The sequence below is a fragment of the Galleria mellonella genome, unplaced genomic scaffold, assembly GCF_026898425.1.
Source record: "Galleria mellonella isolate WM207_F2 unplaced genomic scaffold, CSIRO_AGI_GalMel_v1 utg165, whole genome shotgun sequence".
Classification (NCBI taxonomy): Eukaryota; Metazoa; Arthropoda; class Insecta; order Lepidoptera; family Pyralidae; genus Galleria; species Galleria mellonella.
The window spans coordinates 2,611,834-2,637,172 of NW_026442009.1; the positions used below are offsets into that span (position 1 = coordinate 2,611,834).

Here is a 25,339-nt window from a genome sequence, read left to right on the forward strand (position 1 = left end):
ATAGATTGTATTGTTTATAATGTTTAAAAGCAATATAATTTTAATCACTTAATATTATAATTATTAAGCCCTCCAAGCCCGTATTTCTAAGTATAAGCTATAATTATTTAATTTATTACTTTACATTCACACAGATCAGATAAGTTGGATTTACATTTGTTCCGCTAAACGTACTAAGTAAATCTGTATGCGCTTGCGCCTCGAGGAGGAATGCATTGGTCAATGTTAATCGAGTAGATGCGCCGGCGATGTTGCATTTACCGCACAGTTATAATGTAATTTGAATTACCTAGTTTATGGAAACAAAATATAACCGTGCTTTGTTTTGATGAAATAAATAACGATGGAGGTACTAGAGATCTTTTATCTTTAGATAGACTATGGCATGGTTAGAAAGAAGAGTCGTATTTGGAATCTGCGTATATGCTTAAGATTAATTTATAGAAGTGATATAAGAAGAGGTACATTAACTATCTATGTAGGTAACAGCTAAAGCTAAAACTTGAGCAATAAAGTGTTATGTAAACAATTATGTTTTTAAGCAATTTATATATTGACATATTTTAATTTGAGGAATTATTTATGATGACAATTTTAAATTATTGCACATCAAGTGTGATGGTGATTCGAAGGAGCTTTTCCTCTTCAAACTTCAGGTTATGAGTTTAAAATAAGTTGTATGATTCTCTAACACTCTATTTGGGTCATAGGTACAAAGTACGATGTATCATTCGAGTACAATAGCTAATTTGATTAGTGATTCCAATTTGAAAGTGTAAAAATAATAGGTTACAAAGAAACATTCAGTAGATTTTTATTTCGGTAAGCAATGTTGTAATGTATTTTATTATAAGATGAATTGTGAAATTAGTTCGTAGTAGGTAATTAAACTGCGAATATTAATAATATAATTCGGCATTGATATTCAAATTTTCGACGTTCATTGCAATTTTGATTAAAAACTATAAGAAAATAAAAAAAAAAAAAAAACAGTAGTGATGTAGATTATGTTTCGTGAGAAAAATTAGAAACAGTTTCAAAGTATTATCTTGCTATCTATATCAAAAAATTAAATGGTTTTGCCTTTTTATAAAAATAATATAGACGAAAAATCATTAAAAATACAAATTTAGTAGATACTTTACTAATTTTGTATTACATAATAATAGATATTGGAAATTCACAATTTACTGAGAATTATCATATTAACAAATATATGATAGTTGGTTTTTTTTATGAAATAGCAATTGAAATTCTTTGTACGTCTATACTACTTAAAAATATTGTCAGTTTGAAATATATATTGCAGACATTGTATAGGTTATTTGAGTAAGTGCTAATTGCAATCTATAAGGTGACTCAATATTTGTAAGTCTTGAATTAAATCGCTCGAAAAATAAGTATGTGGTAATTGGTTGCACTTAATTATACTTATAGTGCAGATAGAATATTGTAGGTATTTATTTTATGTTAATACATAAATTTATCACACTGATTCTATAAAAAAGTAGTTTGTAGTAACTAATAGATAAATATATATACAAACCATATTAAAAGTTAATTTTTTTTGAGGTTTTATATAAAAATAGTACAGTTAGAATGCCCTCCCGCGCTAAGAGTGGTACATTAACAGACTAATACAATTTCTTAGTTTTAAATTCAAATTTGATCACGTTATTGTTTATATGAACTGGATTTTTTTTAACTCCCAAATATCACTAAAATTTGTGTCTATAGATATTGTACTCGTATCAAACGTTTTCGTGAACTTTTTTTTAAATCATTGCTGAGGTAAATTAGGAATTTTTTTTTTAAATCGGTTTCGATCTAGATATTTTTTATTTATTATTTGAAATATTTATTTGAGCTAGGTATACTTCTATGTAAGTATACATATATTTGTAATCTTTCACTGAACAGAAAAGCGATATCTGTTCTATAGATAGATATAACGAACTTCATTAATTAGATCAAAAGCTTCCTGTGGGATAAAAAAAGAACGCTATACGTATGTTCTATTACTTCAAAGGAATACAGATAGTTAAGTTTCAGAGCCGTAAATTATTTCTATTATTGCAGAAAAAAAGTTATAAATAAATGTTTTAGACGTGATTAGATAATCAAAAGTTACCAATACTGAAAAAATATTGCACGAAATGCACCGTAGAGATGAGGCGATTAGCCAACTAACGTGGCGGCGTTTCAACATGTCGCGACGTCCGGTCGCGTCCAACGGCATTTGCGACGGCTAGACATTTGTAATATCTCACGAGAATAAATATTGTTACGTTAGCTACATACTTCTAAATTATATCAATACAATCCTACTAATATTATAAATGTGATAGTTTGTACAGACATTTTGATATTTACTTTTGAATCGCGATTAAAAAGCTGAATTGGTTTGATCGTCTTTCCGTACATAGATTGATCGTATTCTTAAGTGACATGTAGGATATTTCATATATTTGTTTATTATGAATATAAGTCCCATTAATAATTTATCCAAGAAGGTTATGTACAATACAACAATAAACTGATGACAAATTACATTGGAAAATAATGAAGTTTCTATCAGTTTTTCTATAGTCACATTTATAGATAGTTATTATAAATAAATATATTTAAGTACAATAATTTATCTTTATCAGTACATATTCTTATCAATTTAAGACTAGATGATGTTGTGTGATATAATATCTAAGATATATTCCATTTAGTTTTTGGGTAGGATACAAATTCTGTTTAAAATGCATACAAATGAAACAATTTGCCATATATGCAGCATATCCAACCAATTTATAAAAATGAAAATTTTAGATAGGAAGTGGCTATGCATTTGTATGTTAAACACAAAGATTTCCATTTCCAGAACCATATCGTCTGATTGCTTAGGTCACAATATATGAAACTTATATGCAATAATGGAATGTCTATATTTTAAGAATTGGCCAATCAATGCATACTGGAAAACATATAAAAAAATTACAAGATAAAGACATGTAAGAATTTCATAATTTATAATCCAGTTTATCTGCAAGTATATCTTTTTGTTACTTAGAATATATCCATCGGTACATAAATTATTCTATTCATTCCAAAGTAAAATAGCGACTTCCTCTAATAAATGATTCGTATTTTAAGCTTACACTATTTTATGTAGTTGTATTGGATGCTTATGGTGCAAAGGCATCTTCTCACGCAAGTCGTTTTGTGGTGAACCACTAAACAGGGCAGGGCTGTCCTGTGCTTTAAAATTACTAACATTACAGCTAGATTTTTATGCTAGTTGGAAACCACGTTCATATAAATAACCGTAAAGGGTATTTTGTAATAATATTGTAATATTCAAAGTCAAAATAAAATCATAAAATCTATACATAAATTTTGTTTCACTATCTACTTTAAAATTGTTTTATGACTTTCAGAAATTATTTTGATTTTACGTTTTCAATAAGTTTTGTTTTTTGTAGAATTCGCAGAGAATTGTAATTTTATTTACGATAACTTTTGAAATTTATTTCGATTTTCTTATTAAATGCAAAAGCAAAGCCCTGAATATATTATGCAGGTCTTATTTAATGTTTATTCTTTAAGTGATTTGATTTATTTTAATCAATTCCGAATCTGTATATATCAAATAACGATCCGATTGTTCGCTCTCTGATTTACAGTATGTCGTTTATCACCGTCACAGGCGCTGGACCGCGACCGATAATGAATGGTGTCGTATCGTTATGAGCGCTTACTTCCGTGTCTCGTATTTCTTCTATAGTTAAATAATTACCTTTAGCTAATTTTACTATAACTTCATTTAATATGCTATCTATAAGCATAGCCTACTTGTTATTATAAAACGAAATTTCTTTAAACTGACATCCGATAATTTTACCCTCTAAATGTTTTTGTATTGACGTCATATTTTGTTCGCTCGAGTAAACCTTTCAGTCATATTTTATACCATCGCCAAGCAATTTACACGCTGACACGCGAAACAATTAACCATGACACATGTGACTAATTCGTAGCCTAAATTTTTACCTATTATTTATTATCATATTTTCCAACAGCAAACAGTGCTGTATTTGAAATCCCTTTAAAAAAGAATTGTTAGATGTCTATGTTATTTGGGCTAAATGCCAACTGGTCCATTTCTTAGATTCGCTCGATGGTGGCAAAATGGTACTGGTTCATAGTTCATATACACTATGCTAACCGATGCTTTGAAGCTTAGGAATTGAGGTTAAATATACGTACTGTGTACGTGCACGCGCACAGGAAATATGGTTTATGTGTAGCGAAGCGAGTAATTAATCCCACAGCTAATGGCATTACGTGTTGTTTCGTGTACCTACCGATTTAAATAGCCAAGATATTTGCAAGTACGAAGCTAATCTGTGATAATCTAGATTTTATATTTTAGGAACATCTTATCACTTGCATCATAAAACTTCTCCAGATACAAAAATCAAATTTAGGATCTACATAGATGACATTCAAAATATTCTGTATAGTAATGATATGAGAGCAATGGTATACACTGATATCAAAGTTATTCATTCAGACCAATAAATTTAAGCATATTATTCTTTTGTTACAGTTCAACTTCGTAGGCAGGATTTTAGGGCCCAGAGGCATGACTGCAAAACAGTTAGAACAAGAAACAGGATGCAAAATTATGGTCAGAGGAAAAGGATCAATGAGAGATAAGAAAAAGGTAATATTATTTTGACATCTGTATTGAAAATTAGGATTATTGTTTCGATTATATAACAAATACTGAGACAATGTCATTCTCTGAAATCATCTCGAGTTTTAAGAGACAGAGTAATTAATATTTAAGAATAAGTAGCATCAATTCTAAATTTTTGCTGCATTATTTGGAATAAAATATGATTAAATCCCTTTGATTAAATCAATGGTTGAATAAATGTTAAAGGATGATCTCACTTTATTTTAATTAAGTAAAAGACGAAACGTAAGTTTACATTACGTTACAAAAGTATCAAACTTTAAAAAATATAAAAATAAGGTAAGTAATACGTAAAATAAGGTTAAAGTAATGCTTTTTTTTATTTTAGATGTTTCAGAATCAGTATTGCCAAATATTGTGTGTATGATAATTTATATTGTCCCTAATAATATTAAATGTTTTGCCTTTTTCTCGCAGCTGCGAATTGTGGGATTGGATTAAAGATGTAGGTACCAACATATGTAATGTTCTATTAGGAGTATTTATAATTTTATATAAGTAAGTCTGATTAAGCGCTAATGATTATGCAATACAATTTTAAGGGTCAGTTTCATAATGTTTAGGTAAATGTCAATTGATAATTAGAAATTCTTTCGTTAATTCTATGTGCGTTTCATATAATTATTTAAATAGGCTTCATTTTACTCAATAGATAATATAATAAATAAGTAACATTATAAATAACATAATGATTTATTATATTATAGATTTTAAAACGACCCCTTCATAATATAAATACTCTTTTATTATTTTATTATAAAAATATAATTTCTTAGTTTCTTTCTTGGGACAAATTACAGGAAGATGCAAACAGAGGTAAACCAAATTGGGAACATTTGGCTGACGACTTACACGTTCTTCTCACAGTCGAAGATACTGAGAACCGAGCTAAGATAAAGCTCGCCAGAGCCGTGGAAGAAGTCAAACGTCTTCTTGTACCCGTAAGTATATTTAATAATATAATATTTTAAAATATAACCTACTTTCAATTTTAGCAAATAACTATCAGTGTTTCTAGTACTACTAGACGATGGTAAATAAGTATTTTTGAATAATTGCACTCCTTAAACTTATCACTTATCATCACAGTTGAGATAATATCAAGTACAAACTCATCTTAAAATAAGAATAAAATTATTAGTAGTTTCTGAAAATTTCATAACTTACTTTTTTAGTTGATTTATTATTATATAAAATATAATATTTTTATCGCCAAACAATTGGATATAGGCCTGTGTTTGGGCTAGGATGTTATTATGTTGCCAATGACGATAATGATGTTTTTTTTTTTTTATTTCCAGCAAGCGGATGGCGAGGATGAATTAAAGAAGCGTCAATTAATGGAACTGGCCATCATAAATGGCACATATCGCGATTCAAGTGCAAAAGCTGCGATGCCAGTCAACGGTCAGTGCCTCATAAGTATGATCGCATTTATGTTTTGTAACTAATACTACTTATAATTTAGGTCTACTAACTTTTAGAATGGGAGTCATTTTGATTAATAAATTACACTGCTCTATCAACCTGTAACAGCTCTGGAAGTGATGCAGTTGAATTTTTTTCCATCTGTAGTTGCGTGATGTTAATTTTTATATTTACAATTTTTTTTATATACTGTGAAAGTGACAATTATACATCTCGTCTGACGGAAAACGGTCACTGTAGCCGATCCTAAGAAACCTTTAACATCATTTTTAAAAAACCCCATATTGAGCTCATTCCATAGCCTGAGCGTTTGCGGGAGGAAACTCCTCTGAACTCTACTACTACACTGTACGCAACCATTTAGATTTTAGGATATGAGGATGAGTCACCTGTCTATAGCGAGTGGTACGATAATAAAAGGTGTCTGTGGACATTATTTCGAAAAAATCCACAAAATAAATACAAGTTGAATTCATAGATTTAAAAAAATCTTTAAATGTTAACCAAGGTGACTCTTTATTCTGGCATCAGTTTAAGGTATTTATAGTCTTAGTTACAGTACATAGGATTATTATAGTATTTTCAAAGACTTGTAAAACTGTTGGAGTTTTGAATTGAACATTACTTATTTACGGCGATGAGTAATCGTCAACTGCAATGGTAACTAACTTAATGGATTTGTAGCATGTTACGGTTGTTAATTATTAACACAAGGGTGATTTCATTGCACCTACTCTTGTTATCACAGATTGTATTGATTGATTTAAACAGTTTGATTAATTGCTGCAAAAAGTTCGAATTTTCTCTGTCTACTCGTGTGTTTTTTTTTTTGCGCAAAGCAAACATGTTTGCATGACTATGTATTTGGTATTATTCATATAATAGGATATGGCAGTGAAATTATAAGGTACCGAGGCACACTTTAGTCCTCAGGAATGACAACTCATGAAAAGTACTGTTGACATGCCAGCGTACTCTGTGATGTTCATGGTTTAGTTCTTGTTTATAGGCGAGGTTTGTCACTTTCCATCAGATGGTTCGTCAACCTTTTTGCCATTCCAAGTTCCATAAAAAACATAACTACGCAAATATAGAACTTCATAGCAAATACCATTCCATTGATACGATAAAGGGGACTTCACAGCTGACGAGGAGTGGAGGAGGGCCGCGGCCGCTGCAGTAGAGACCCAGCGGCTTCTCGCTCCTGGCGGGGGTGTAGCTGGTGTTGGTGGCGTACCGATACGTACTTCTGCCCCACTGGGAGCACCGCTGATACTGTCGCCGCGTATATCAGCTGCGCCAGGCACACAGGCTGGCTTGCTGAATGGTACAGCAGCGGGCGCAGCAGCCGGGCTTCTGTCGCCAGGCGAACCAGCGCATCAGCTAATATACGCATCACCGTATGCCGATTATGCAAACTACGCGGCCCTGACAGCAGCCGCCAGCCCTCTACTGACGGCTGAGTACGCCGCTGCAGACCATACGGGTGGGTTATTCGCCCGTTGATCTCACGCTTCGAGGTTTGATAACGCCTCGTCAAATTTTAATCTTCATACTTTAATATCTATTAGCGAAAATATTTTTCGTAAATTTAAATAAGTAAGCCTGAAGTTTTTTTTTTGTTTATACACTCATTTGGCACGGACTGTGTCGCTGAATGTATTGTGATAAGAAATTTACGTAATACTCGAAAATATAGCATCGATTGCAATACTTCAGTGCGTATACTTTGAACTAGTTTTGTTTTAATTCAAGATTATTAGTGTTATCAAACATCGTAGTGTTAATACGTACTAACGGTACCGGGTATATGCCTACGTTTATTAAAAAACACGGTGTATTTATAATCAGTCATTATACTTAACGTAAGTCGATGAAAATTAAAGAAAAAGTTGAAATATGTATATTATACTCTGGATTCAATATAACTGCATGTTTTGTCGAATTTAAATGTTTAGAGCGAAACTATTGAGACTTTATGCATGTTTATTTGTTACCATACATTTATAGCGATCACCACAATTCAGCTTGACTTACTTTACTTCGGCTTTCATTTTATCTCATTAACAGTATTCAAGTAATCCAATAATAAGGATTAAAATATTTACAACTCATCTTACGGCAGCATCGCGTATTTTCTAAGAAAGGGCTCGTGATTTTATTTCACTAACCTACTAATGTAGAATTATACTGTAGTACTCATAATATCGAGCTTTGTGTACTGTGTGAAATAAAATATTTTGATGGGGTTTGCAGCGTCGAGATATCTACTCGCTGGCTTTTGACAATGGCCGCAATACCATCAGCCTTCAGTAAGATACGACCGGCAACAACACGCATCGTATCGTTCTACGCATCACTATTACCGTCCTTGACTTAATACGCTTCTCAAATTCTACAGGACGTTTATATACAGTCATAATAAACGCCATCAAATAATATTAGATTAAGATTTATTGTTTTAAGTACGAATAGTTTAGTGGAACGATCATTTTGTACCTACGATATTTTTATCATAATTTTTACGACCATTGTTTTTTTTTTCAATGACTGTTTGTACAGTTTCGTAAAAAGTATATTTTGTTTTTAAATAATAATCAGAGGTATTTATTATAATTTGCAGATTTATTTATATTTATTTTTAAATTTTATTATGATTTACACTTAATTTATTTATTTAGAATTCTATATCACCGTTGCCTCGTATTAGGGTTGATGGCAGTTATTGCATAATTGTTTTAAAATAGAAAATAATTTAGCGTAATCTAAATGAAACTGCCAATATAACTCTTAAGTTACCGAGTTTCTTATACAAAGACAGAGTTTTATATATTATATATTTATTCGTCTACATCATTACATACTTTTTCAATGGTGATAGCTATATAGAGTCCATTGTCTATTTTAGTTCTTGTGATAGCCCTTGCTTGTAACACAACTAATCCATTAACTTCTTGGTGACTATATATCACAAAGTTATATAAACCATTTAGCGTTTTCATAAATGCAAAATTTTCACCATATTGCATGTGGTTTTTATATTATTTCTATTTCCAACGATTAAAATTTTAATGTGAATAACAGTTCGTACTCTCGTATTAACAACAGAATCTCTGAATGTTGAAGTGGTTTGCATACATAATTCAGCGATTACAAGCAAAAGGGACCAAATACGATTTTGAACATTATAAAGAAACAACACACATTCATATTTTAACTTTTTAACAACACTTACAAAATTAATGAGCAATATACACACAACATAACGATCAAATATAATGGAACATTCTAGGCGGTTATAATATTTATGTATTGTAACAGTAACATTTGTCGTCGTAAACTCATTACTGTGTTATTGTTACAATTATTAAATAATTTATTAATTTATTAGCCATATTATTATATTTATAAACATACCATAGGTTAAGTATTATTATTATCTTAAAAAGATTTTTAGCTAGGTTAGGAAAGAGTGAGCTTTATGAAAATATATTATACATCCGTATATTATTGTGTAGGTTTATTAAACCACAGTTGACACTGTAGAGTCATTTTATTTAAAATGAAATTAAAGCCAGACATTACCTGTACCTTGCCGGGTTTACCCGAGGTTAAATATTTTATTTTGTTATTATTTCCAAAGCAATAAAATAGGTAATCTTTAGGCTTAAGAGTTATTATAGAGGTTAGTGTTGCTGCCAAAATGAAAGCGTTCTTTAAAATTTTTATATAGTATTACATTGGTTGAACTACAATAGTATTTTTGGCAGGAACAGACAAATAGGTATTTGCGTTTGTTAAGTGTATACACATTTTATAAGAACTTGTTAATATTGAGATTAAATTTTTTTCCAGCATTTATGCGGAATGTGGTCACCCAAAGCCATTTTTGGCTCGTATTTTTCTCGCTAGAGATAGTTTCAGCTTTAATATTAAATGGAATTTGCCAGTATAGATTCTTGTCTCGTAATTTTTTTTTTGTCACTCGGGTGCGAATCAGTGTTGATTGAAGGTTTAAAATGTTCTGTTAAGGCACAGATGTTAAATATATATATGCCGCTAGGTGTCGTGAGGAGGGCGGGACGGCTCACGCAAGTGCGGGAGCACCCTTACCAGCGCACTGCCTTGCCGGCCCCTTAATTCCCGCCATATTGCTCTCACGCCGCCATTTTGTTTACAAGGTGAGAAGCGCGCGCGCACGCATGCTATTTTGATGAATAAGTTTGCTTGTATTGTAGATTTTATTCGTAATGTACCCACCAAAGCTCGGAACTTCCATTAATATAGAATCTCAGAATTCAAAAGATATTCCAATGAGTAATTACAGTGAAGTGATGGAAGTTCTGCGTTCTTGAACATCACAATTTTAGAAATATTCAAAGTCACGTAACTCGTCTTTCTAGCAGCTGCAACTATATTCGTCAAGAATGCGTGGGTGCCTCTGCTTTACTGTCTCTGTGTCTTTATACCTATTTGTATTTATTTGTGTACTTATTAGTTAGGTATGTTTCGAATAGTAAGTATGAGTATAGGACGTATTATGTCCATAGCTACTTCTTACCGCAATAGAAGTGACACTGCATAATTTGAAAACTGTGATTTTATATTTCTTTTTTTATAGATATTTAGATCTGTTACATGTTGTGATCCGAGGCATAAATATATTATTGTATTAAAATACTTTCTTGTAATACAAAGTTTGTAGTCAACGGTAATGAATAATCACAACATGTGCCTTGGAACAGTCATTATGTTCTTTTCGTGTATCATTTATAAATTATACACATTTGAGGGAAGAAGGATTGGAGTTCCACGTCCTCACAAGAGCTGGAAATATTCAGTATCTCTAAAAGAGAAACCGCATTATTCACAAAAACATAGAATTTCCAATAAACTTATTTGAACTATTAGTATGTTTTGTCACTTTCTTTTAAATTGCAAGTTTAGCTCGAAAGAATGAGATGAAACATTTCAATAGATGAAATGGATTAAGAAGTCTTTTCGTGTTTTCATGAATAAGAGGATATATTTATTAAGCTTAAGTGTTTATTTTGCCAAATAAAATCCACAAAGGTGCTACACTTGGGTTGTGAAATCCTTCTTTCCGCCCTCTCGCCCAGTATTAGTCAAATGGATGGGCATTTTCAGAATTTGTGCCATCAATCCAGTATTAAAATAAAATGCTCCTCCTTTGACTTGACGTTTTCATTACTATCACAACATTTTTCTTAGTCAATGTAAGATTTTTATATGAAATTTTTAATATTAGTTGTTTCTATTTTGCCTTAGGTATTATATACTTTCTTATTTGAAGGTTTAAATATTAAGTTAAAAATAATTTGCACTTGTGTCCTTGTGGATCGAATATGGCATACGAATGCCATCTACGTACTCTCACGCTTTTTATATCAAATGAATTGGATCAAAAATATTATTTATACGTATTCATAATTTTATAACTGATGACAGTGATGTTTGTAAAATATTGTTTCAATTGTTGATTGTAAATAAATGCATTTTCAGAAGATATACATGCAATAAATTTGTCTGAAATTATGAACTAAGCATTTTCTTTTATTCGAGTTACGCGATTGTGATAAGTTGTTAATAATTTCTTGTATCGAAAAGTCAATAAAGTTGATGACGTGCAGTCAGTTGTAGCCTCACACGACTAACATTGCAACTCCACAAGGCCAAGTTCCCGTTTGTTTACATAATAATAATAATATTTTATTAAGTGCACTATCATAACTGCTATTGTCACAACTTGCAGATTATCTGTAACTATATATTTATATTATATGAGTCACTAACATGCAAATATGTAATGACATGAAATATGTTATCACAACTAATTAACAATCTCTAAAAAGAATGCTACCATATACAAATTTATTATTAAAATTTATAGCAATGTGTTGAATAACTTACATACTTGCATCTGGGTGCTATGGTTATACATAAGTGATAAATTTATTATGCTTGTTTGTTGAGTAATGTTTGATGCATCTGTACCTATAAACCTAAATGTCTCAAGCATTGCTCTTTTGGGAACTATTGGGCATTTAATCCTATACTGTAGATTATCATTATCATACTAAATTATTTTAACATGTTTCAACCATTAACTACGTAAACTAATAAAGTAAGTACCCGTTATAATAAATAATTATATTAACCGGGCCACAAACAGAAACAGAACATAATGTCGCGGCGCGAATGCCTGATAGCCTCCCCTTTAATATTTGTTTTATCAGATTTCTATTATATGAAATCCGTACACCAGTTATATCAATCCGAGTTAACGGTTTATCGCTTTTGTTGAATAAAACTCTGCATGTCGTGCCGGTCCCGTTAATTTATTTTTCTCTCCCAAAACCTTATTAAATTCATGGGTCTTGATTTGCTTCAACACTCCGTAAACGTGCTTAGTGGCGTTTCTGAGAGAAGCCTATATTCAGCAGTGGACTGTAATAGGCTGATTATGATGACCCCATAAAATTTTATTTTCTGTACATATGATGTTCCGTATCTTGCCTTCGTGTTATTATACAATTATCGTCTTTGATTGTCGTTACTCTTTATTTTAATATCGAAATCTATTTCATTAGCCTATCTTGGGCAGTTTCAATCGTTTAAAAATAGTTTGTCTTTGCCTATCCGACCTATCGTTATACGGCACTCGATAACATCAACGAAGCGTTAACCGTCTCGCGATTGGGGCACTCGTGTCGGACCATGACATTTTGATCGATACTAACATTCTGTTTTTCTCTCTTCTCGTTAACCCGGCTAGGTGAGTGCTAACGGCGCCGAGGAGTCCCTCGAACTAACAGGAGTCGCGGCCGGCCGCCCCACGTCCCGGCCTCATGTCGCCGCGTAACCTAATCATCGGAACATCGACCACCATGTAGCTATAGCTGTTGGGCCTTTCACGTTAACATTTACTATGTATTATAATAGTCTAACTATTAACATTTATATGCCTGTTATGTTTATAACATGATGAACTTTATTAACAATCTATATTACATGGCACACGCCATCGACTATATTTACTATTGTAATTGTATTTTTGTTGTCGCTTCACCGTGTTGTTGTTAGCACGAATGTTATTAGGCTCCCCGATTACTAGCGGCGTTAAATATGTGCCCAATTATTATAATGAATTTAAGCATATTTTTCTTTATAAATCATGATATATTGTTTGCTTTATTTTTATTTTTTCATATTTAACGCCGCAAAACGAGTATCTGTTTGTTTTTTTTTTGTGTCAAATTCTCACTGATTGAACTAATTATGGCTTCATTCAAGATGATCAGATGCATTTCATCGAAGCCAGAATATACAATAGTAGGTACATTGAAGAACTTATTTTCTTTTATAAAATCAGTGACTAGGCCTCATAGTTTATTCATTAGCTTTGGTCATTGAATAAATATGGAAAAATACACAAATAAAAGTGAGATAATTCTCACAAAGTGTTCCGTACAAAGTACAAAATTACGAACTTCGCTGTTGGAAGAAATTTTTAAAGGATGAAAACAGGATGGCGGTAATGTAAGCCAGTGTTCAAGTAAGTACCTACGACCATGTTCAAAAACTTAAAGGATGCTGTTCCATAATAAACTTCTCATATTGGACTGATATTCGTCATATAGATACCTATTTGTAGGTTGTTTTTCATACACTTATTGACCTGCCACTAATAATATTTGGCAGAAATTTATATAACATTAAAACCAAAGACTAATATAATATAATTTTTGAGAGCTAATAAATTCAAATAAAATTTGTTAAAGTCTTCCTCGAACGGTTCAATCTAGTATCGGTCAATGGGTGTATGAATAATAATAACGTCTTTTAGAGATATATTTATAGCAATTATTATATTTCACATATTTAGTATGTAGTATTTATAGATAAATGAAATATTTGTGCATCACAAGTGCCTTATTAATGTACAATATTCATATTTGGTACTATAGAATCTGTTAAAATGCTTATTAATAATTAAGATAAAAGAGATTAAATTATTGTTAACTTTGCTAAATAATTTACTTATCTATTATGGTCGATAAATATTAGGGCTTAGTTTAAGTGATGTTGTTAAAATTATTTTTCGCATATACAAGCACAGAGAATTCGAAATGTGCACAAGAATTTGGCCTTGGTCTCAGATACAATCTCTTTGGGAATCTCTGACTTGTTACATACAATCTCATAAAGATTTTTCCGAAATTTCTCATTTAAATCTCAAATAATTATTACTGTGCATATAAAACAGTATATAACTAGCGCTAATTTAAACCTTAAGTGTTATGTATATAGCTTATACATTTAGTTGTTCAAAAGCAATACTACTATATTTGAATGTCTACATAAAATTCTAGTGCAATAGAAATGTTATAACTGATTAATATTTTATTATAAATAATTTCAATTTAAAATATACTGAGAAAAATATATTTAATACTGGCTACCCTAAAGGGCAAGGTGTGAGTTTATATTGTCATATAAAATATCTTTCAAAAGAATAGAGATCTGATATTGAGATTATTATAATCTAGATGAGAAATTAATCACGATCGTTAATCAATTGTGGAAATATATTGTTTATTGCATATTCTTATTAAAATAAATAAAATATATTATTAGGAATTAGTTTAAATATATATGTATAATTTACTGCTAAATTTATTTTATGCATTTAGGTGCTTTTTGATAAATAGAAATCGGAAATTTTTAAAAGAAATTTATTTTAATGATAAACCAGTAATATCGTTTGGTTAATTTCAGTCTTCGGTAGCATTAAACACCGTTACATCATGTATCATAAGTTATCATGTTCATTATTAGTTACAAAACAATATCATCTCTATAGTACACCTTTAAAATGTTGTTAACACTCCGTCCACGATTATAATTATCATTAATAAGTACTTAAATTGTTGGTCTCTTACTACAGCATAGTTGATCGTGTTGGATTGGATTTTGGCAGAAATAGTATATCATAGTCTTGTTGATGATCGAACTATTTGAATGAGAGTATATCTAAATAGCAAAAAATCAGCACATGTGATTTTTTTGACCCTGAACATTTATAGGTAAATGTGAGCATACATTTATACAACACTTTGGTAATCTTCTTGCTAAAATTTTGTTAATTATACGTAATTTATACCATTTATCAAGTATTTAATATCATCTTCAACAATTTGTTTTTTATAATCAGTTAATATTGTAATTGAAAGTGTACCTAAAATCTAAAGATGTGAAAGGAAAACAAGTAAAATGCTAATAGAGGTTCTACTCTCATGAATTCTCATATCTCATTTAATTAAATTTATAAATTAAAAATAATAAATATATAATCCTATTACTTCTGTAGAAAAAATTAAAATGTAGTTTTTACGATTATCATCACATATTTAATGAACTGGGAAGCATCATCCCATAATTCAGGATTCTGTACATAAATCGTTCTTCTTCTGTCTTTATTTTTTTTAGACTAAAATTTAAATCAAATGGGTAATTTACATTGATAGAGTTAATATATTTTTTTCTGGATGCATTTTACAAATATATCTACTTTAAATTTACATATCTATCAATTAAATAAATTTATCGATATTAGTCGTAGATGAAACATGTTTAAATGAAGATCTTTCATTGTGCCCCAGAGAATCCTAATTTGTCACAATCTTATCTCATACGAACCTCTATTCCAACATCACGGCTTATGTACTAGAAATTATTTTTACTTTGTAATACAAGATCTACTCCATTCATCTCAAATAAATGGTCCGATATAACTTAACTGTGTAGGTAATTATTAAAAAATAATAATAATATTCTATCAAGATCAATACATCATATACTTCGTTGTTAAAATTAATCATTATTCGTTACACAATCTTCTGCGTTGCACAAAATTTGTCTATGCTTATAATTGTCCTTATATTTCAATAATTTGCTGAAATATGTACAAATAAAATGAAGCGTTTAGAAGAAATAAATGCCATAGAAGCTTCAAAAATAAAAACAACACAAACTTAATCATCCTATATTATGTGATTAAATGTACAAAAATATGTAACGGTCTGCGAATAACTAGTAATAATGTTGTGTTTCATTGCATCAACAATAATTTTGTTTCTTGAAACATGTTTTGTGCCATCTGCAGACGGGCATCTTGTTTTTTTTATTAATATTAATTTGTACTTATTAATCTACATTTCGGCAATTTGCTAATCAAGTGCCGTAAATATACTTTGTAAATATTTATACTTATTACGTTTTTTTTTTTTCAATAAAGTATTATTATAGTGATGAAACAGATTCGTAAAAATGTTTTCCAAAAACACAAATAGAATATACTTTATAGTTAAGTGAGATTGTGCATATGTCTGTTTTGATGTGTGTCTCAGATTGATTTGGTATTAGTAAATATGTTCAAAAATTATATACATTTTTATTGCTTGTTCTACATCCCTATAAACTTAACTGATTATTGTGTTTTAAAGTTGTCTGAAACAACTATAAAATATAAAGAAATACAGCTACAGTAAGTATTTAAACATAACTCTTACAACTTGGAGACAGCTCTAACCTATTCTCGATGTATGAGAATTAAAAAAAAATCAAAAGGTGTATGCAGGTACTCCTACTCTATAATAGAAAAAGGTTTTCGCATTTATATGAAGTATACGGATAAGAAAGACAGTGCAAACGCACGAAAGGAATAATGCCTTGCTTCTTAGGAGGAGCAGTGCAAAGCATGCATAATATTGTGGGCATCATAGTTACCTAAGATGTCGTTGGTGCTACTCTTGTCTATAGAATACAGCCATTCTTTTCCTTTAAAAAAGAAAGACTGGAGTCTTAACGGACTTAGATCCTATCGTCCAAAAAGAGCTTGTTAACTTGTAAGGTTAGCTGGGTCACTATTTAATTAGAACTTTGTCTATAAAGATACTGTTCAACAAAACCATGAAAATTAATAATATACATAATTATAGATATAACATTATAATAAAACTATTACTGTTAAAAGATATTGCTCCTATGCAATGTAAAATTTATTACCTTTTATTGATAAAAACAATAATTGTTTAAAATTAAGATACTGAGATAGTTATAGGTAGGTAATTCTATGAGAGATATTCCTATAAATAAATAAAATAGATACATATTATAGGCAGTCTGGATATTCTAAATACCATCATTGGTGTAAACATGATTAGCCTTTTATATATTTGCCACTTGCTAAAGGCATATTTCATTTATTTTTCCAGTCGTTTTAGAATTTTTGAGTGTCCTCTGTATTGTACTAAGCTACACCTATATTTATAATTCGATACTATTAAGATTACGAGTATCAATAAACCTTCCAACAAGTCCTGCTTTGCCTTTGCTTTCAGTTGAATCATAGTACATACCGTTCCTGTATAGATGGCGTTACCGTATCATTTAGAATTTATGATTATTTAAAAATCATGTTTATTACTGATAGTATTTTTTAGATGATAATGATATTGAAATCTCCTCCACGCCATCGATATACGCTGGTGCAATTTATCATAACGATTTCCAGGTGCGACCGTGTGGAGGTCGACCTTTCAGTGTATAGAATCACTAGACTATTACCAACAATTTATGTATTATGAATATATTATGCGATATCTATGATATATTATGTGATGTATTAGTGTACGAAATATCCGTAGCCATTTCATACACCAATATAAGTACTACCTACATTTCAGAGAATATATTTATTTAATAGGTGATAATGAAATCGTAAGCCTTATGCTGTCGGCATACGCTGGCGAGGTATTTGTGACAGATGATAGATGAGAAGGAAAGCAGATCAGTCAGTTCACTGTGACGAATTTTACAAGAATTAACCATGATATTTTCTAAAGGGAACCAGAGTTGATTGAGCATTAACTTAAATTGACACTTAAGTTGAATGGGGTAATGTAACGTACGACCAATAAGGTATTTTAAGTATAGGTAATAAACTATTAATAATATTTTTTATTTAATCTTACTTGCAAACGAAAATTACGTTAGGGTTGGGTTTGCTAGAAAAGAACACTTGCAGAGTTAAGCTTGTCTTTGTGCCTTTGCTTTCCACTTCATCATATTTTTACATGTGTTACTAGTGTGTACAGGAAAGTATATATAAAAATAAGGAAAATATATATCTATAAAATTTATATAGCGTAAAACCAGTCATCCAATAAGAAGCTTAAATTTTTTTTTATATATGTAAGTACTGGAAACATCTCTAAAAACTTGAAAATAAAATCTCTAAAATCCTAATACAGTTACGAACCTGTCTGCCAAGCGTGTCAACTACTGGCAAATCTCCCTTTATGGGAAAGGCTTATGTTCAGCAGTAGACAGTTAATGACTGAAATGATGAAATGATAAAGTATTAAAAAAGGGGTCTTGGGTTTATGCCGTAATTGGTTGTTCAATCAAAAGAGAAAAATAATTGTCTCGTTATAAATTAAATCATAATAGATTTGTATATTTTATTGTTCTATATTTTGTTATATTACTACTTGTTTCAAACAAAATGTACCTACAGACAACTGTGAACCTATTAATGTAGCTCGAAGCAATTTGAACTTTTCGCAATGCTAGGAAATGGAATTTTAAATTTACTTGGTCGCGTGTCCGTTCCCAGGGTGACTACGTTTAACTCCTATCGGGGTTGAGTGAGCTGTTTATTCAATACTGAACATTATGGCTACTAGAATAAGTTATACAATTATGTATTAGGGTTACTGGTTTGCTGCCGTGGGAATAAACAGACTGCAGTCATGGTTTTACTTAGCATTGGGAATGACTGTTACGTTTATGCCGCTTTGTTCTACTGTTTTATGGAATTTTTGGATTCGCAGCACTGAAAATAGATGATAAACAACTATAGAAATAGTCGTTTCTACATTAAAATATAAAAATAAAGTGATCGATCAAAAACATATTACATTTTGCACACAAATTACATAGATAATAAAGGATTTTTTTAAAGAATCTCATGGAAAAAAAAGACAGTTCCATAAAGGCGTAGTCGCGGAAAACCTATTGTTTTATTTTAAATTTGGCCATGCATATTAATACCTGTATTCAAAGAAATAGGAATTTAATATTTTCATATAAATTAATTTCATTCTTGGCATGACAGAATCTGATATGAGGATATCCACAAAAGAACCAAAGTCGCCGACATAGCCTGAAGGATAAGTAAGTTGAAGTGGCAATAAGCTGGTATCCCGAACGGGCAACACATGGTACAGGATGACCCCCCACTAGGTGAAGTGACGACCTCAAATGCATTGCAGGGAGTCAGTAGATTCAGGTGGATCAAGGCCGTTCATTATGAGCCAGGCAGTCAATGAGGGAGGCCTCGATTCTAAGGAGCCAAACCCAATATTTTAATTCGTGGAACTACTATTTTAACTATATTTGTTGTTGACTTAAATCTAAAATAAAATCTAAATATAATTTATTTTTGAAATATTATACCTACCTTCTTAAAATAGGGATTTTGTTGTGATATCAATCTTAAATAAAAATTTTAGACATTGGTTTAGAGACATTTCCCTCAGAATGTCTCAGAAGACATTCTGAGGCGCAATGGCACCACAGAATTTGCCCCAATAATAATTTTAATAAAATTTGGTTACCTTTTTATCTTTTTGAAACAGATTATAATAATTAAGGAATTTTTTTATTCGAAAAAAATAATTATTATGGTTTATTTTTTATTTGTCTTATATAAATTTCACATAATAATACGTATTATACATCTTCAATTTATCCGTCGCATTAGACTTATGCATTGACCATTTATGTTTAAAGTAAGTTATTTCAAAATATCTATCTGCTATTAACATAAAAATATTTAGTAATTTTTCTATATATCCGCTATCTTGAGCTGTCCAAAAAGCTATTTTCGTAAATTACAATACATTTATATCTATGAACGTTAACAATTTTTCAATGCACCGTTGTAGCGTTGATTGGATGCATATGAATGGAGTACTCAGTGTCGCTAGACTCGTGGCGGCTCCATACTCTGTTATTAACACGATAGCTTGCCGACGATTACATTGATTTATATGCATGAGTTCCTCTAAATGATGCATAATTGGAACGTTTTTATTTTTAACGTTAATAGCGCCAGATAATAAATCATCGTCACGGGCGACGATAAAAATATACCCGGTCCACCTATATGATAAATGAGCTATACTCGTAGCAATCAAGGAAGAACGTCATGCATAGGTAGATATTTATAAGAACAGTTTATAATTATTTATTTATATAAATAAACGATTATATACTGTTCCAGTGATATTTATGGTAATTGTTTCTATTAGAAAGTTATTAATATTATTTCTTGTAAGTAGATAAAAAGCCGGTAAAGTGCGAGTCCGATTCGCGCAACGAGGGTTCCGTGCAAAATCATTAAGCTTAATTTTTTTTTTTGTGAAATAATTACAAATTTACGGTCTTCGGATCTTTTTCTTTACTTGTAGTACATAACTTGTTTCTTGCCAAATTTCATGATTTTACGTCAACGGAAAGTACCGTATAGGTTTTGATTCCCTTTGCGAAAGTCAAAATATGTGATATAAATGGAACATAAATGGCCGTATATTTGGATTGCGTCAATTTGGAAGCTTAATTTTTTTATTGCTTTAAGAGATTGCAGAATTCAGTATATGACATTAATTTCAACTTGATACCTCCACGTGTTTCTACAAAAAAGGGTCTTGACAGACGGACTGACAACGAAGTGATCCTATAAGGGGTCCATTTTCTCCTTTGGAGGTACAGAATTCTATAAATGAGATTTAATTCTGTTTTGTTACATATAAGTATAATAATATTGTAGTAGAAGGAATATTTAAAACTTCATTATAGTAATTATTATGTATTTAGGTATACTTATAAAAAATACAGTATACTCGTAAAAAGAATCAAGTGACAATTATTTTTTAGATTTCTGAATCCTATGTTTTAAAAGACAAATACAAACAAATGGTCAAATCTTTTAAATAATTCCTTCGATTGTTCCTGACATAGGATTGCGGCTATGTGCGGTGCGTGGTGAACGCAGGGGTTCGTCTTGGGCTTGGTGCGGCTAGGGGCATTCGCTCGTAAAATTGCAACAACCTGGGGGGATGTCTCAAGACAGCCGTGCATTCTTATTGAGGCAGTATATGCAATATGTGCAGATACTCCTAATGCTACCTATTACTTCTATTATCATTTTCCTACCAAATCTTAATTAATTGTGGTTTGGGTCAATTAAATTAATTTTAGGTCTTCCTTCTCATCTTCACACCTATTAATATTATAAATACAAAAGTGTGTGTGATCGAATGAATAATTGAACGTTTGTTACTCTTTCAAGCAAAAACTACTTAATGGATTTGAATGAAATTTAGAACACGGGTAGGTTATATTCTACTTTAGCACATAGGATACTTTATGTACCGTTTCATGCAAGTAAAATTGCAAAATACAATTAGTGTAATATATTCTGTGTAGTTTCATATAATTTTTGTTATAGGTTGATATACAAAAATTAAGTAGATCATTGATGAGGTAGGTTATACTTAAATACTTGTAGTAGCGAATATAAACTGCCTGTCAGTAGCTTCATTTTCTTCTTTCTTTAATTCTAAATAAGCAGTTTAAAGAGAAGAGAATATAGAAGAATATGAGGTGTTGACCTATCTTCTTCTTTATACTCCATTTGTATTAAGTGGGCTATCACTTAAATTTTTTTATTATAACAAGACGTGTGACATGGAAGCGATCATTTGAAAACAGACTGTCCTGCTCTCAATTGTTGACAGCACTTGATTGTCATTCTTTTTTTGTATTAATATGTTGTAAGCTAAATTTTATCAGAAGAAGCAACAAACGTTCCTACTTTTTAAGAAGAAGTTAAAATACAGGCGCTAACAGTCACAAGGTGTAGGAATTTTTATTATACTTCATACCTGAGGCGCACGTTATGATATCCTCATAGGCATAAAAAGATATAGTAACACTTTTTATTTCTATTCCGACACACATGTTCCTAGAACTATCAAAAAATTTGTGCCACTAATATTTACTTGTAAAATCATCATATCACTTTTACAAAAATATGCAGTAAGGTACTTATTTATCTAAAAAATATACATATACTGTGTTATCAAGGAATCAACCCGGACTTAAGCAGTCTGGGGTGCCACCACTGCGGGGTTATAAAACTGCCCCTAGGTCGTAGGGTTACGTGTCGCTATTTACTGACTGCTCATATTTTTACTATTATTTGCGCTTTCTTGCTTTTCTTTCAATGTTTTAAAACTTCAATGGTATACTTATAAAATGTAATTTCATAGGACCTTCTGTAAAATCAATTAATTTAGGTCTCAAGTCAAATTCTAAATAAATTTAGAATTTTTTTTACACAACTTAAAATGGCAAACAAGCTGATGGCCCTCCTGATGGAAAGTGGTAACCGTCGCCTATAGACATGAGGAATACCATGGACATAACAGAGTATACTGTTTCGCCCATGATACTCCCCATGTGTTGCCATTCCTGAGGACTCAGGTGTTATTCCTCTGTACCCTGTAAATTTACGCCATATTCCTCCCTTCAAACCCAGCCATGCAAACACAGCTGCTTTACGGTTGAAACATGAATGGGACAGAGGTACCCAAGCGAACGACTTTTGTACAAAGTCTCCCTCTGGTAATTTCGACTACGTTAATTTCTAGGAATTATTAACTTTTTGACGGTAGCATTTTATGATCTTAAGACATTCCAGAATTCATACATTTCCACGAAGACCTTTTTTTAGATTTTTGGCATAGCTAATCAGAAGATGATATTATGGTCTCTGAAACATAGACATTTATAATTTTTTTTTAAACGTTGTAGAAAAGGAATTCGAGCTGTGGGATTTTACTTAGAATCCGCGTAAAATTCTGTTTGAGCTCTTAATAAAATTATTACAAAATGAATATTTAAGCTATCGCCATATTCGGCGTATTTTGGGTCGCATAATTTCATTGACCCATGATCAGCGACTAACATACTCGTAGCAGTCATTGTTAATTCACATATTACGTACCAGTTCAAGAAACTTAAATTAATTTACAGACATTATAAGTTATCTGATTATAATGACTTATTATAGTAATAGTACACTATAAAATGATTTAATAGATAGGTATATAAATTTCGCCATTTATAAGACTACATAATTAAATAATGAATAGAGGGGTTCTTTAAGAATGTCATATGTTGATTTGTCAACATTCGCAGCCAAGTCTATTATAATAGAACCTTCATTCATAAACTACTATAGGAATAGAAGCGGTATCATATATTAGGACGGACAGAATATTTATTAAGAAAGCAATTGTATGAAGCTAAAATTTTCTTTATGCTGTCTACAGGGATTAGACCTTTTTCACTTATATTTATTTGTCAGACAGACACAAAATTACAATTACTGAAGCAATGGGAGTAACGCCATGCAGTCTAATTTCCCTCTTTGCTACCTTGATTAATGCCATTTCGAGTTTTTGTGTTTCTATTCCAATGAAAAATTTCCCCGGAGACTATTCGCAATTTACAACGAACGGGAATTACAGTTAATTGGCTATTGTTCAAGGGAATTTTTTAATTAGTAGAATAATGTACCTACGTTATTATCTCTAGTTAAATGTATAATTATATGGGCTTAAACCTCGAGGTGGATTCGGATACAAAAGCCGGTCAAGTGTGAGCCGGGGAGGTGAGGTGAGGGTTCCGTACAAAACCACTGATTTTAATATTTTTGTGAAATAATTACATATTCACGATTTTCGGATTTTTTCCTTTACTTGTGCTAAATGACATTGCTTCTTACCAAATTTCATGATGTTTGATCAACGGAAAGTACCATATAGGTTTTAATTTCCTTTGCGAATGTCAAAATATGTGATATAAATGGAACATAAAATCCGTATTTTTTGATTGATTGCGTTGATTTAGAAGCTTGATTTTTTCATTGCTTTAAGAAATTGCAAACCTGAGTATATGATATTAATTTCAACTCGATGCCTCTATAAGTTCCTAAGAAAAAGGGTCTTGACTGACGGACGGACGGACAATGAAGTGATACTATAAGGGTTCCGTTATTTCCTTTGGAGGTACAGAACCTTAAAAATGACATATAAAATTGTTCACGAATGTAATTTAGCAGTTAAAGATTAGCCATAACAATGTTTTTATACGCTAAAGAAAAATAACAGTAATAATTAAAGATTGTTTTACAAAAAAAAAAAGACTTTATTTGTAATAAAACCAGTTATTTTGATCTATAAACAACTGATTTTGACAAAATTTCTGTGGGTCCAATCTGTAAGCGTATCCTTTCAGATAAAATAACATTTTCCAAATCGGTTTACCATTGACGGAGTTATGAGACAAAAAATTCAAAACTGCACCGATGTGACTGAAATAGATACTGATGTTGTTGCTGGAAATGATATCTTTAATAAGAAGTATTATTCAACAGTTCTCATTTTGATCAGTTCGTAATAATGTTCTAATTCTTTTTAACTTTTTATTTTACATAAAACATGTTACATTTTAAGGGTCAGTTATCTTCAAAAATAACAAACGGGAACCCCATTTAGTACTGACAACAACGCTACACTGTCTTGATACCAATTTATATGATAGCAACAGTGTTTCTAGTATAGAGTCAATAACTAATCCAATATTAACGTACACATATATCATTGCAATGGTAATCTATATCCAGTCATACTACTATACAAAAGGAGTTTTTTTTTTTTTATTTAATAAATTAAATAGGGATATAATGAAATCGACTTTATTTTCTATATTTCAAGATTCAAAATATATGCAGATGTTGACAATATAATATCGTTCGACATGTTTAGCCTGTACGGCATACAAAAATATGTAGTTACACAGATAGTTCACATTATACATTTTACAAGTCCATTTTATATCATTAATCGTTATCACATTCCAATTTTAAATACATTTAAATAAACAACAATTCAAAATTAAATCATTAGTCATGCATACTGAAACTAATTTATAGAGATATTT

General features: G+C 30.8%; 1 protein-coding gene across 8 annotated transcripts in view; it reads left to right on the plus strand.

Moving 5' to 3' along the window:
- Positions 1–16,646, plus strand: part of LOC113518759 (protein held out wings) — a 96,266-nt gene extending 79,620 nt beyond the window's left edge. The window contains exons 3-8 of one of the 8 annotated variants that reach the window (XR_008252582.1): positions 4,601–4,717; positions 5,554–5,694; positions 6,055–6,175; positions 7,314–7,667; positions 8,438–10,362; positions 12,978–16,646. Coding sequence is in view for 7 of the 8 variants with exons in the window: in XM_052892733.1 (XP_052748693.1) it covers positions 4,601–4,717; positions 5,554–5,694; positions 6,055–6,175; positions 7,314–7,667; positions 10,245–10,321 (810 nt within the window). In the remaining variant the exon portion in view is untranslated. Of the gene's footprint in view, positions 1–4,600; positions 4,718–5,553; positions 5,695–6,054; positions 6,176–7,313; positions 11,742–12,977 lie in introns of those variants that run through there. The other 7 variants (XM_052892733.1, XM_052892734.1, XM_052892732.1 and 4 more) reach the window with 7 other exon arrangements.
- The last annotated feature ends 8,693 nt before the right edge of the window (positions 16,647–25,339 follow it).